Here is a 12,358-nt window from a genome sequence, read left to right on the forward strand (position 1 = left end):
TTGTAGTTCTTGACCCACAAAAATGGTTGTGCTCATATTTTAGTTTTGATAATTTTGTGAACCTTTTTTTTTTTTTCAGTACTCGTATTTGACATTGTTGTTCATATTTTGGTTTTTCTTTTATTACCTTTTTGACAGAATGAGACAAGAGTGTCAAGGGTGGAGCATAAAATAAAAAAATTATGGTTGCTAAAATACCGTTGCAATCATGTAGAGTAGTAGTCTTTGCTATTGAGTCAGAATGATTCCATAAATAATGTGTTAGATTTAATCATTTGAGCATAAACATCACATTTCTTGTTTTAGATTAAGGTATAAGCATCACACTTGTTTGTTTTGAGAACATGATCATTTAATTATTTTACATTGACTGTGAGGTGAGTTGATGAAGCTATTCAAGATCAGTATTTTGAGATGGAATGTATATCAAGTAAAATATCAACACGTATCAAAAGATTATGGCTTAGCTGTATGAGGTGTTGGTGAAAGATGTCCCTCAGCAGCAACAGGTTGTGGGTTTAACATCTGGTTGTAGACAAAATGTATAATTAAGAAATAGAATAAATTTTGCATACGTTTGTCATTTTAAAAATAAAATAAAATAAAACAGCAGGATGATAAATTAAATAGTAATATATAATTCTAGAGTAAAAATAATATTATTCCATAAAGTGATAAAGGTTTCAATCTTGTGAGGGAGGGTCTTCCAAGGTTAGTTTTAATTTTAGTTGGTCAAATTTAGGAACATTATAAAATTCACGTGATTCATATTAGAAACAAAATAAGATAAAACAAATATACATGAAAATTTCGGAAAACGTGGAATAAAACATGGAATATAGAGCTCGAAATAATGAATTGATTACATTTGATTTGACCGGTTGACATTTTTTATGGGTAGTTCTCAAGCTCAACTCCTCACAGATTGAAGATTATATCCATTTTTTTATTTGTATTTTTTTTTCATATGAATCGGTCAATTCAGGCATCTGTTTTTATCAACAAAACATGATTTTCATAAATTTTAAACTATATTTTGCAGCATGTTATACCGACGTTTTTTAAGTTTGTTTGAAAGTGATTATAAAAATACATCATATGTTAAGATAATGTGATGGATGATCCGATCACCATCATACATATTTGACTAGATTGTATTAGCAGGATCAATCCAAATATATTTTCAGTGCAGGATTAAAGAAAAAACATCTCAAAGACATAAAAATAGCCAAATTTTTTACAAAATTCCATCAATTTAAATATAGTTTTAGGAAACATTGTAATACATTATAAATATTTATGATAACATAAAGAATTAGTAAAAAAACACCTTAACGCAGGAAGTTGGAATTGTATGGAGTTCATATGTAGTTTTGTTGTGTTTTATCGTTCAATTACCGCATTTTCAAAGATCAATTTAAAAATGAATAAAAAAACCCAAATAAAATTATGATATTCAGATGCAAACGAAAAATAAATATCAAATGCATAAACTCAAATAAAAGTATTCGCTGTTGGACGACTAAATAGAAATAAAAATAGAATTTTGAGAAATCACAGTTAAAAATAACTAAAAAGTAGCAAGTAGTAAAAACAATTTTCACATTAGTAGTAAAATAAATTTGTATTTTGTATTTCCATATTAGAAAAAAAACAAATTGAACATTTTATTCTCTAAAGTCCTAAATTAAAAACAAAGTTAGAAAGAAATATGTTCCTTCCTTTTCATTACCAATTTCTTTTCTTTCTTCTTAATTTTATTTTCCATTTCATTACCAATTTCTTTCACTCTCTTTCTTAATTTTATATATTTTCCTTTTTACCCTTATGTTATATACAATAATACAAATATAAGTCTCTTTCTTAATTTTATATATTTTCCTTTTTACCGTTATGAGTATACAATCATCATTATATACTTATAAAGCTTGCATTTTTTTTCTTGAACCACATTCATTTGAAACTTCCATGTATTTTTTCCTTTCACCACATTTATTTGAAACTCCCATGACTTTTCAATTTCTTTTTAATAATTATTATAAATTGGTTAATAAGGTTAAATAAATATCAAACCTAAAGTGTAATCATATATAAACTAAATTTCAATATTAAAAAAATATATTTTCTTCCACTTATAAAGTTTTTTTAAACTTTTAACATATTATATTTAATTTATTAGGTCTAATATTGTATGTAAACCATTATCATTTTAAAGCTACAACTTTTAATCAATTTGTATAAAATACTTAAATTGTTAATTTAAATAGAATCTTACATGATCAACTTAAATATAAAATTTAGTTCAACTTAAACAACCCAAATAATATTTTGTAAATAGTTAGAAATGATAAAGTGTAATGTCTTTCTAATAATGATTATAAATTGGTTAATAAGGATAAATAAGTATCAAAACCTAAAGTGTAATAAAAATAAACTAAATTTTGATATTAAAATAATATTTTTACTTCTACTTATAAAGTTATGTCTTTAACATTTAACATATTATATTTAATTTATTAGATTTAATATGTTGTTGTATGTAAACCATTATCAGTTTAAAGCTACAACTTTTGAACTGGATGGACAAAATACTTAAATTGTTACTTTAAATATAACATTAAAGGGTCAACTTCAATATAAATTTCAGTTCCACTTAAAAAAAAACTCAAAGAATATTTTGTGAATAGTGAAAAGTGATAAATTGTAGTACCAAATGCAAAAACTAAATTGTAATATCAATTCACTAAAATATTTTCTAAAGATATTTTTATAATCGTTAAAAGTTTTGAAATAAATTGCCTAAAATAACATATAATAACAATAGCTAAAAATAACTCTATATAAATGATTATATTGTTACCTTTAAAAAAAAAATTGTGTGATATTTTAAATAATTACACTGATAGAAATTAAAACATTAAGCAAATAAATTTTAAAAATGAATTAACAATAACAACAACTATAAATAATATTAAACCATATATTATATTTACTTTTATTCATGAGTAACCCATAGGTAGAGGTCATTCAAAAGATTGAGATTATGCAGCTTTAATATATGTATATATTATCATATAATTCAAAATAATCAATACTATATCAACTTAGCATATAAATTATTATATCAAATTTAACAACGACATTATTGTTATATTTAAAAAAACATATATTTGTGAAGATTTCAAATATATAAATGCTTCTGCGTAACGCAGCAGGGTTAGTAATACAAATAAAAGGAAAATGACATTGAAAAGAGGTGGAAGACTTGGAAGCAGCCAAGGGACTTCGCCATGGCATTTGTTTGGAATAACACCACCGGCTCTCCTTTTGGAGGCCTAGTCATTGCCTGATTCTCTATTTCTAAGCTCGCCGCACCCACTCGTTAAGCCCTAACCTAAACCCTTCAAACCCTCTTCTCTATCTCTGTTTGTACTTGGTATGACATTCAATTTCATGATCTGTGCTTCTTTCATTTCATTTAATTTCCTCCCTTTAATCTCATGTTAAAGATGCTGAAAGTGGTTGAAATCTAACATTTTGATGGAGTTCTGTTAAAAATGCCGATCTGAACGAACATCTCAATTCAATTAGAATTCTTATGCTACAGTAATCGTTAATCATTGCTGTATTTCATTCACGCGCTAGAATAGACGGTGCATGCTTTACACGTGTTTCTATTATTCATCATTGTTCATATTGGTAAACGATTTACGACTGGTTGTCCAATTTGGTAATTCAACACATATATCATGGTACTTGCAGGTTCTTCATAGAATTCTGTTAGAGTTTCATAAAAGAAGGCATCAGATCCTCAACGATTTCAGTTTTAGCAGGGAGAGCTAAGCCACCTAGTTAGCTCTCTCAGCTTATTACAACACCTCAGGGTTAATTAATTTAGTGGGTTTCTAGCAGCAAACAATCAATCTGTTTCAATGGCAGCAGCTACACACTTGTGTGGAATCAAGACTCCTTATTGTTTTTCAAAGAAGGCTCTACATTCCCAATCTTTGTGCTCACAGAAGAGACTCAATTTTGATCTGCTCACTGAATCGTGTGGGACATTAAGAGTTTCATATCCAAACAAGGGAAGAGGAGGGCTAAGGGTTGTTTGTGATGCGAGAAAGAATGATGTTTTGGTACAAAGCGAAGCCAAATGTCAAGGTTTGGAAGAATCAATTAACCAGCTGTCATGTGTGATGAAGTTTGGTGGATCTTCAGTAGCCTCAGCAGATAGGATGAAAGAGATAGCTGAACTCATCCTCAGTTTTCCAGAAGAGAATCCTGTGATTGTCCTCTCTGCTATGGGGAAGACTACCAACAAGCTTATTGTGGTCTGTGCAACAATTAATTTTTATAAGAATTGATATTTTAGCTGTTTCTTCAAGAAGGTTTAATGTTAAATCTGTGTTGTATTATATAGGCTGGAGAAAAGGCTGCAAGCTGTATTTCTGATGTTTCTGAAATAGATGAGCTGAGCTTTGTGAAAGAACTGCACTACAGGTGAGTATTACCATCATAAAAAGATTATAGACATTAGTTTATGCCGATTGAGTGTTGAACATTTGTGTACTCAGGACAGTGGATGAGCTTGGATTAGACAAATCACTCATAACAGGTCTGCCTCCAATTATTGAAAGAATAAGACATTTCTATATGATGCTGAAAGATTTTTCAGATCTTGTTTTCTAATTTGATATATTTTTGCAGACCACCTAGAAAAATTAGAGAGACTTCTGAATGGGATTGCTGTACTTAAAGATATGACTCCACGTGCAAGAGACTACTTAGTGTCATTTGGGGAATGCATGTCCACAAGAATATTTGCAGCATACTTGAATAAAATCGGTGTCAAAGCTCGCCAAGTATGTGGCTCCATATTGTATTTATATCTGAAAACTCCCCTCTACCCCCATATAAGTGTACTATGTTGCAACAAACTAATAAAGTAAAATACCTAAATTACCCCTCCACTAATAAGATGCTTGTAATTAAGAGGGTTTGATTCTTAATATTTTGTTTGAAGAGGCTTTCAACCGAATGCAAAAACATATTTTATGACTTATTTCCTGCATATTATTCTCTTCTGACACTTGCCTTTTTGTTTTTGTTCCATATCGCAGTATGATGCATTTGATATTGGGTTCATAACAACTGATGACTTTACAAATGCGGATATTTTAGAAGCAACGTATCCAGCTGTAGCAAATAAACTACACAGTGATTGGAATAATGATCCTGCAATCCCTATTGTTACTGGCTTCCTTGGAAAGGTCTTTTTACCTTTTTACATCATCTCAAATTTCATGAACAACACCTACTATAAACATGATTCTACAAAATAACAATATTTTAATTGCAGGGTTGCAGAACTTGTGCAATCACTACATTAGGCAGAGGTGGTAGCGATTTGACTGCCACAACCATCGGTAAAGGATTAGGCTTGCGAGAAATTCAGGTCAGTAAAAAATTTGTTGTATTTTCCCATGGAAATTAATTATTATTATCATTATTTTTTAAAACTTTATATGTTTGTTCCTAATCCTTATATATATAACCAGGTGTGGAAAGATGTAGATGGTGTTTTGACATGTGATCCCAACATATATCCAGGTGCAGAACCTGTGCCTTATTTAACTTTTGATGAGGCTGCTGAACTTGCATATTTTGGTGCTCAGGTAGCATAAAATTAATTTTTCATTTTTTACTCTATCCAATCTCCATGTGGATCTTACTTATTATTCTCTGTTTCCTTTTCATATATATATATATATATATATATATATATATATATATATATATATATATATATATATATATATATATATATATATATATAGGTTCTTCATCCACAGTCTATGAGGCCTGCAAGAGAAGGTGATATTCCAGTTAGGGTTAAAAATTCTTACAACCCTAATGCTCCAGGTACCCTGATCACTAAATCAAGAGATATGTCAAAGGTCAGAAGCTAAATTATACTACTGTAATTTTTTATTTTATTTTTATAAATTTTACAAATTGTAAAACATCTAACAACTTTCAATTTCAGGCGATACTGACTAGCATTGTTTTGAAACGTAATGTGACCATGTTGGATATTGTTAGCACTCGTATGCTTGGTCAATTTGGATTCCTAGCTAAGGTAAAAAAAAAGAAAAAAGAAGGGGAATATGATTTAATTTCTTTATTCTTTTAGCAGACTGATGTAACTTTTAAGTTATAATTGACACATGATTTAGGTATTTTCAACTTTTGAAGATTTGGGTATTTCGGTTGATGTTGTAGCTACTAGTGAAGTTAGTATTTCTTTAACATTGGATCCTTCAAAGCTTTGGAGCAGGGAGTTGATTCAGCAGGCAAGCATTTCGTATCATTCTTCATTATTTGACAATGAAAAATCTTTTTGTAATAAGTGAATCAATCTTTGTACTTTTTAATCAGGAACTTGATAATGTTGTTGAAGAACTTGAAAAAATTGCTAAAGTGAATCTCCTTCAACACCGATCAATTATTTCACTGATTGGGAATGTTCAGAGGTCATCACTTATATTGGAGAAGGTACGAATCCCTATTCCACCTTTTTGGGTGGGACAGAAATTTACAAATTTGTCCTACTGACATTATTGGTCTTGGTCTTAGTCAAATGTATGCTAAAGGCACTACAATCTGATCTGTTTTGTTATGTCTTGCTTCTATGGTGTAATTAGATTTTCTTTTGATGTGTAATTTTTGTATTGTATTTGTTTTTTTTTTATAATGTAGGTATTTCATGTTCTTCGTACAAATGGAGTGAATGTTCAAATGATATCTCAAGGAGCATCGAAGGTGAATATATCGTTGATAGTTAATGACAGTGAGTCGGAAAAATGTGTGAGGGCTCTCCATTCGGCCTTCTTTGAGACTGATCTTGCTGTTGCTGACCTAGTCAACCACAATGGAAATGGAAATGGAAATGGAATCTAAACCCTAAACCATAGACAGTAAAATGCACTAGTAACAAACTAATGTATCCATGGCTTGATTTTAGGGATTCTATAATATAATAGCGGTATTCAGAATGGTCACAAACCATGACTCCATGGAGGGCTATGTATTTATTGTAAGCAATCCCAAATAATGAATCCTTGCTTGATTTTAGGGCTTCTTTCTATGGACACTTTTTATTTTTTGTAATGTATGGATTTCTTCATTGCTCTTTAATGGCTTCTAGCTTTCTTACGATAAGGGTAAATTACGCCAAATAGTAACTTATATTTTATAATAAATTTGGTGTGTCTATAAATATCATAATCTCCTCTCCTAATAAAAGAGAGTAATTTTCTGCACATGGCATCTTCTTAATGCAAAAAATTTCAAACTGAATTACAGAATATGCCCTTTTAGCTTTAAACCACATATGGGTTTGAATAACAGTCAATCAATCCTATGAACCCGGTAATTGATCGCCCGCAAATCGCCCCATTCTCGCTTTGATTTTTGATTTTTCCATAAATCATTCCCTCCCTCCCGTGAAATGAGAGATTCAAATTTAAAATTTATTAACCAGATTTAGTTTTGGAATACCTAATTATATCCCCTAAATCTCGCCCATTTCTATATATCTAGGGTTATGATATAGATTTGAAGCAGTTATTGAAGATGAAGAGTGTTTGGGAAGAAGCGCATGACGGACTGGTTGCTGGAGGTTTCTTATTAGCGGTTATCGTCCTTATTCTTAGACCCATCAGTAAGTTTTGGTCAAATACTCTTCTTTTCATCTATTTTATGTTGATAGTGATTGTTCTCCGATGGCCATGGTTTTTTTGATGATTTTTGCAGTCACCGGTTGATGTTATTCTTTTCTCTTTTTTCTTAACCCAATACAACTTTTGCTTAATTTCATTCTATCTTTCTAAATAAGAGTCTGTATGCTTCACTTTTATAGCCCCTACAAGCAACTTCAAAGGGACGAGACAAAGACTACAATATCCAATCTTGATTTTTAAGCTCTAACAATAGGTAACGTTTCTGGCCATGATTTATTTGATTTCACATTTAATACGTTTGTTTGGGGATGGATGAGTAGAGCTCATTCCTTTATTTCGTTGTTTTCAAAGATTAGGTTTTGAAATTTTGTTATTACTCTGTATTATATGTATGAAATCTTTTGTTTAATTTGTGTTTACTGAAGATGAACATTAATTGCTGATATGTCTGAAATGGCTTCCGCTTTTAGATGCTTCTTTTGTGGAATTTCCTTTTGATAAGTTCCTTTTCAATCTTTCAGTTTTATAATGGATTTGTAAGCTATTTTTATCTTTGTGCTTGATTTCTTGAATAATCAAACTCCTTGAACCCTTTATGAAAAAGGTGCCAACACGAGCTTATTTTGCAACCCACAGTAACCAAAGTTATCAATAGGTAATAGTGGACTAATCTATTAGATAAAAGGTTTGATGTTGATGATTCTAATTTGGATTCTTTTGCAGCAATTCACCTTTATGTCACTCCGTGAACGGTTTATAAAAAAGGTGCCAACAATAGCTTATTTTGCAACCCACATTAACCAAAATTAATCAATAGGTAATAATCGATTAATCTATTAGTTAAAAGGTTTGATGTCAATGATTCTAATTTGGATTCTTTTGCAGCAATTCATTGTTAAAGTGTGGAGAAAAACTGGTTAGTGATATAGCGCTTGTGAAATTGGAGAAGTAGTACAAGCCATTAAAATAAGAATTGCACAAGGTGAAATCCAATAGTTTCATGGGTTGAGATTGAATTTTACATTTTGAACATGCTTTGAATTTTTTTTTTATTTTAAGTATATTATGATGTCCTTAATTTTAAATTTTAAACAAGGTGGGGAATCATACTAGAGTTTTATCTTAAACATGCTTTAACTATTAAAGTTTTGATTTTGATTCTATTACTTTCCTATGATTGAACTTGAAGGTACAGGTTTGAATTTCATGATTCAAATGATGTCACTTTTGGCAAGTTCATGGAAAATATGATTGAGAAGGAAATACATAAATGTTTTCCATAGCAATAAGCTTTTGTCTTGGTCTCACTTGTCAATTTTTACGTGCTTGGAAAGGTAAGACAATAAGAAAATTTATTTTTTAATGGATATCTTTATAATTTTAATTCAACTACCTCTTAATAATGCAAAATTTCTATAATCTTAATATAACTATTTTTCTCTATGTTCTTTTTTTGTTTTTCAATTTTTATAATTATATATCTAATTATACAACATAATAATTTTATCGTAAATCTAGACATAAAGAAAGTTGCTCATATTTTAAAACACATTGACAAATTAGTTTAAATAAACAATTATATGGTTACGGACAAAACATCTAAGTTTCTAAATAAACAAATGTTTGCAAATGTATTATTATTCTAAATAATTAAATGTTTGCAAATGTATTATTAAATTTGATGTCTTTATAAGCATTGTACTTAGAAAATTTATCCAATTATAGTATTTATTTTCAAAATTCTTTTATGAGGATATTGTAATGTGAAAAGTAATGTACTTTTATCACTCAACGAAGATCATTTTAGGAACCTGACTTTGTTTGAGATTGAAGAAATTTTACTTTGTAACAGCTTCGGTCTAAAAAATATATAAAAGTCTAAGCAAAAATTATATCTTATTAATTTAATAAAATTTTATAAATATTTGATTTTTCATTACTCTCTTTAATTATCAATATTTTTCTTACCCGTGGTTTCCACGGGTTGTAACCTAGTTTGTAACAATCTAGGCTCCGTGTCTTAAAAAGTTACAATAAATTAAAACTTAAAATACAACTTAATAAATTAAAACATTACTTATTACCTAGAAACATGATTCAGTACATAAAAAAACAACTCATCATAACTAAAGCAACATGTCTTCGTCCGAAAATTGGCCTTCTAATTCATCTTCGGGTGGTATATTAAGATCCAGGTTGTCAATTAGTCAAATAGTGGCGAATTCGGAATGGATTACTACATTGTTTATTATGCTTACTCTTTGAATCCATTATTGACCACCATATTATAGTGATTGTGTATCGGGGATGACTTGATTCTCGTCATAGGGAAATATTGTGTTTTCTTCATGATCTTTTATCATATTATGTAATATGTACACGTATATATCATATTTTTCATAGTTGTTACTTCACGAAACATTGACGCTTTTAGCAAGTATTTGCCAACGCTTTTTTTGTGCTCCAAACGCTTGTTCGACATCTATCCTCGCTTTTTCTTGGACTCTATTAAATCTTGATCTTTGAGGGTCATCCGGACAGGACAAAGTTTTAACAAAAACCAAAAAGTCGGGATAAATCCCATCGACAAGATGGTACCTAAATTTGTATTCCGTTCCTTGGAGTACAAATGACTAATATGGGGCGGTACCATCATATGCTTTGCTGAATATTGCTGAATTATTAAGAATATTAACGTCATTAATCGAACCAGGACTATTGAAGTAGGCATGTCATAACCACAAATCCTGTAAGGCTACGACATCAAGTAAGACCGTCAGATCATGATAATTGCTCATGATATGCATTTGGAGATATATTTCATCTCCAGTGTATGCAATCTAAACTTCCTAACATCTAAGGAAAGTCATGCACATTCGCATGACGAGCATATAATTTTTGTATGTCACTAGAAGTAGGATGATGCAAATAACATGGACCATACAAAGACATGATTAGATCTGTAAAACTCGTAAGACGTTCTTGTGTGCAATGGAGTAGCAATATGGATGCAATGGTGGGCCTTGGCCACCCCACATAAATTTGAGTTCTTATATATACAAATATATATTTTGTTAAATAAAAGAAGTAGGGCTTTATATGGTCACTGCGTAGCAAAACTTGAAATTGAATACATTTTACCAATAACAAAACTTGAAATTGATTACAATTTGAAATTAAAGAATTATGATGCCGCTTTTTGAACTATTCCCCTCTCTGTTTCGGGAATTTTGTTGAGCAATAAGAGATAACACTAAGCTTTTCAGTATACACTCAATTTTAGATGATTTTAATGATGTACGAAAGCGTCATGTGCAACTTAAATGAACATTTTACTTTAGAATGCATACATTGTTATACTTTGTTATCATTTGAAATATTTTGCTACTCTCTCATATTTTGAAAATTATTTGGTTTACATTAAAATAAAATCATGGTTACGCTACTGCTTGTGTGGTACGTGCAAACATTCTAAAACTCTCGTTTAGTGAATCGTAGTGGGTGTCATATGCTAACATACGAAATACAATTGTATATTTTTGAATTGGATCAAATTCTAATGTACATCTTGCATCTAGGCGTTGTCGGGTATAATTAGACGCTCCTATCACACCTTCGACAATACGCAGAAACAAATCTTTATGCATTCGTAGCCGTCACCGGAAATAATATTCCTTGAAAAAGACCATGCTCATCAAAACAATCATACATGAGACGTTGGTAGGATGCTTCATGTTCTCTTTGGATATATCTTCTTGGTTTACGTTGCGCAATGCTCGCTTCCTAGCCGATAATTGTTTATTCTAGCATAATAAGTACGCCGATGACTGCTTGTAATACGGTCCCAAGAGCATCTTCTGAGGAAGATGATGATGACATTTTTTTTTATGTGTGTTGAAATGTGGAGGTTTATATGTTTATTTATAGTGGTTGATAAGAGGTAAAAATGGGAGAAATTCATACATGCCTTTCTTACACATCAAAATATCATATTTACCCAACTTAATTTCTAAATATCATATTTACCCTTTATAAAAGTTCTAAATATCATATTTACCCATCATAAAATTTCAAAATATCATATATATCCTTTTTAAACATCAAAATATCATATATGCTCTTCTTAAATATCAAAATATCGGATATATACTTTTTAAACATCAAAATATCATATATGCCCTTCTTAAATATCAAAATATCGGATATATACTTTTTAAACATCAAAATATCAATGTTAATATCTAAAATAACCTCTATCTACAACATGATAATAACAAAAAACAACAAAAACTAAACAATCAAAATATACATTCCATATAGAGGGTTGAAGATGAATCTTTTTGTTTGTCAAGAGGGCGACATTCCAACAATTTAGAAGTTCACATTCCATTATCATAGACGTAACGGTAATATGGTTAAAATTTTTAATTATTATAATAATTCTAAGGTATAAAGAATGATTATAAAATATTAAAAACATTATAAAAAGGATTTGGGCAAATATGATATTTTGAGGGTTTATGAAGGGTAAATATGATATTGAGAAATTCAGTTAGACAAATATGATATTTTGAAGTTTAAGAGGGACATATATGAAATTCTTCCTAAAAATTATT

The 12,358-nt window shown here is 29.9% G+C and overlaps 1 protein-coding gene across 2 annotated transcripts; it reads left to right on the forward strand.

Moving 5' to 3' along the window:
* The first annotated feature begins 3,235 nt into the window (after positions 1–3,235).
* Positions 3,236–7,215, forward strand: LOC111888682 (aspartokinase 2, chloroplastic). 2 transcript variants are annotated; one of them, XM_023884820.3, is made up of 13 exons: positions 3,236–3,653; positions 3,763–4,331; positions 4,421–4,500; positions 4,575–4,615; positions 4,708–4,862; positions 5,121–5,270; positions 5,360–5,455; positions 5,559–5,675; positions 5,838–5,957; positions 6,047–6,139; positions 6,237–6,353; positions 6,439–6,555; positions 6,760–7,215. In XM_023884820.3, the coding sequence occupies exons 2-13, from the start codon at positions 3,933–3,935 to the stop codon at positions 6,958–6,960; spliced, it is 1,686 nt and encodes a 561-aa protein (XP_023740588.1). In that variant the 5' UTR covers positions 3,236–3,653; positions 3,763–3,932; the 3' UTR covers positions 6,961–7,215. The 2 variants fall into 2 exon arrangements, with proteins under 2 accessions (XP_023740588.1, XP_023740581.1); XM_023884813.3 differs by having other exon boundaries at positions 3,236–3,436.
* Positions 7,216–12,358: the final 5,143 nt, after the last annotated feature.

This window comes from Lactuca sativa, chromosome 2 (assembly GCF_002870075.4).
Source record: "Lactuca sativa cultivar Salinas chromosome 2, Lsat_Salinas_v11, whole genome shotgun sequence".
Taxonomy (NCBI): domain Eukaryota; kingdom Viridiplantae; phylum Streptophyta; class Magnoliopsida; order Asterales; family Asteraceae; genus Lactuca; species Lactuca sativa.

Bases quoted from the DNA above. Each gene is read 5' to 3' on its own strand.
- LOC111888682 (XM_023884820.3), top strand. From the start codon at position 3,933: ATGGCAGCAGCTACACACTTGTGTGGAATCAAGACTCCTTATTGTTTT. The intron at 6,354-6,438 runs GCAAGCATTTCG...CTTTTTAATCAG, and splicing joins GCAGGGAGTTGATTCAGCAG to GAACTTGATAATGTTGTTGA. The intron at 6,556-6,759 runs GTACGAATCCCT...TTTATAATGTAG, and splicing joins CATCACTTATATTGGAGAAG to GTATTTCATGTTCTTCGTAC.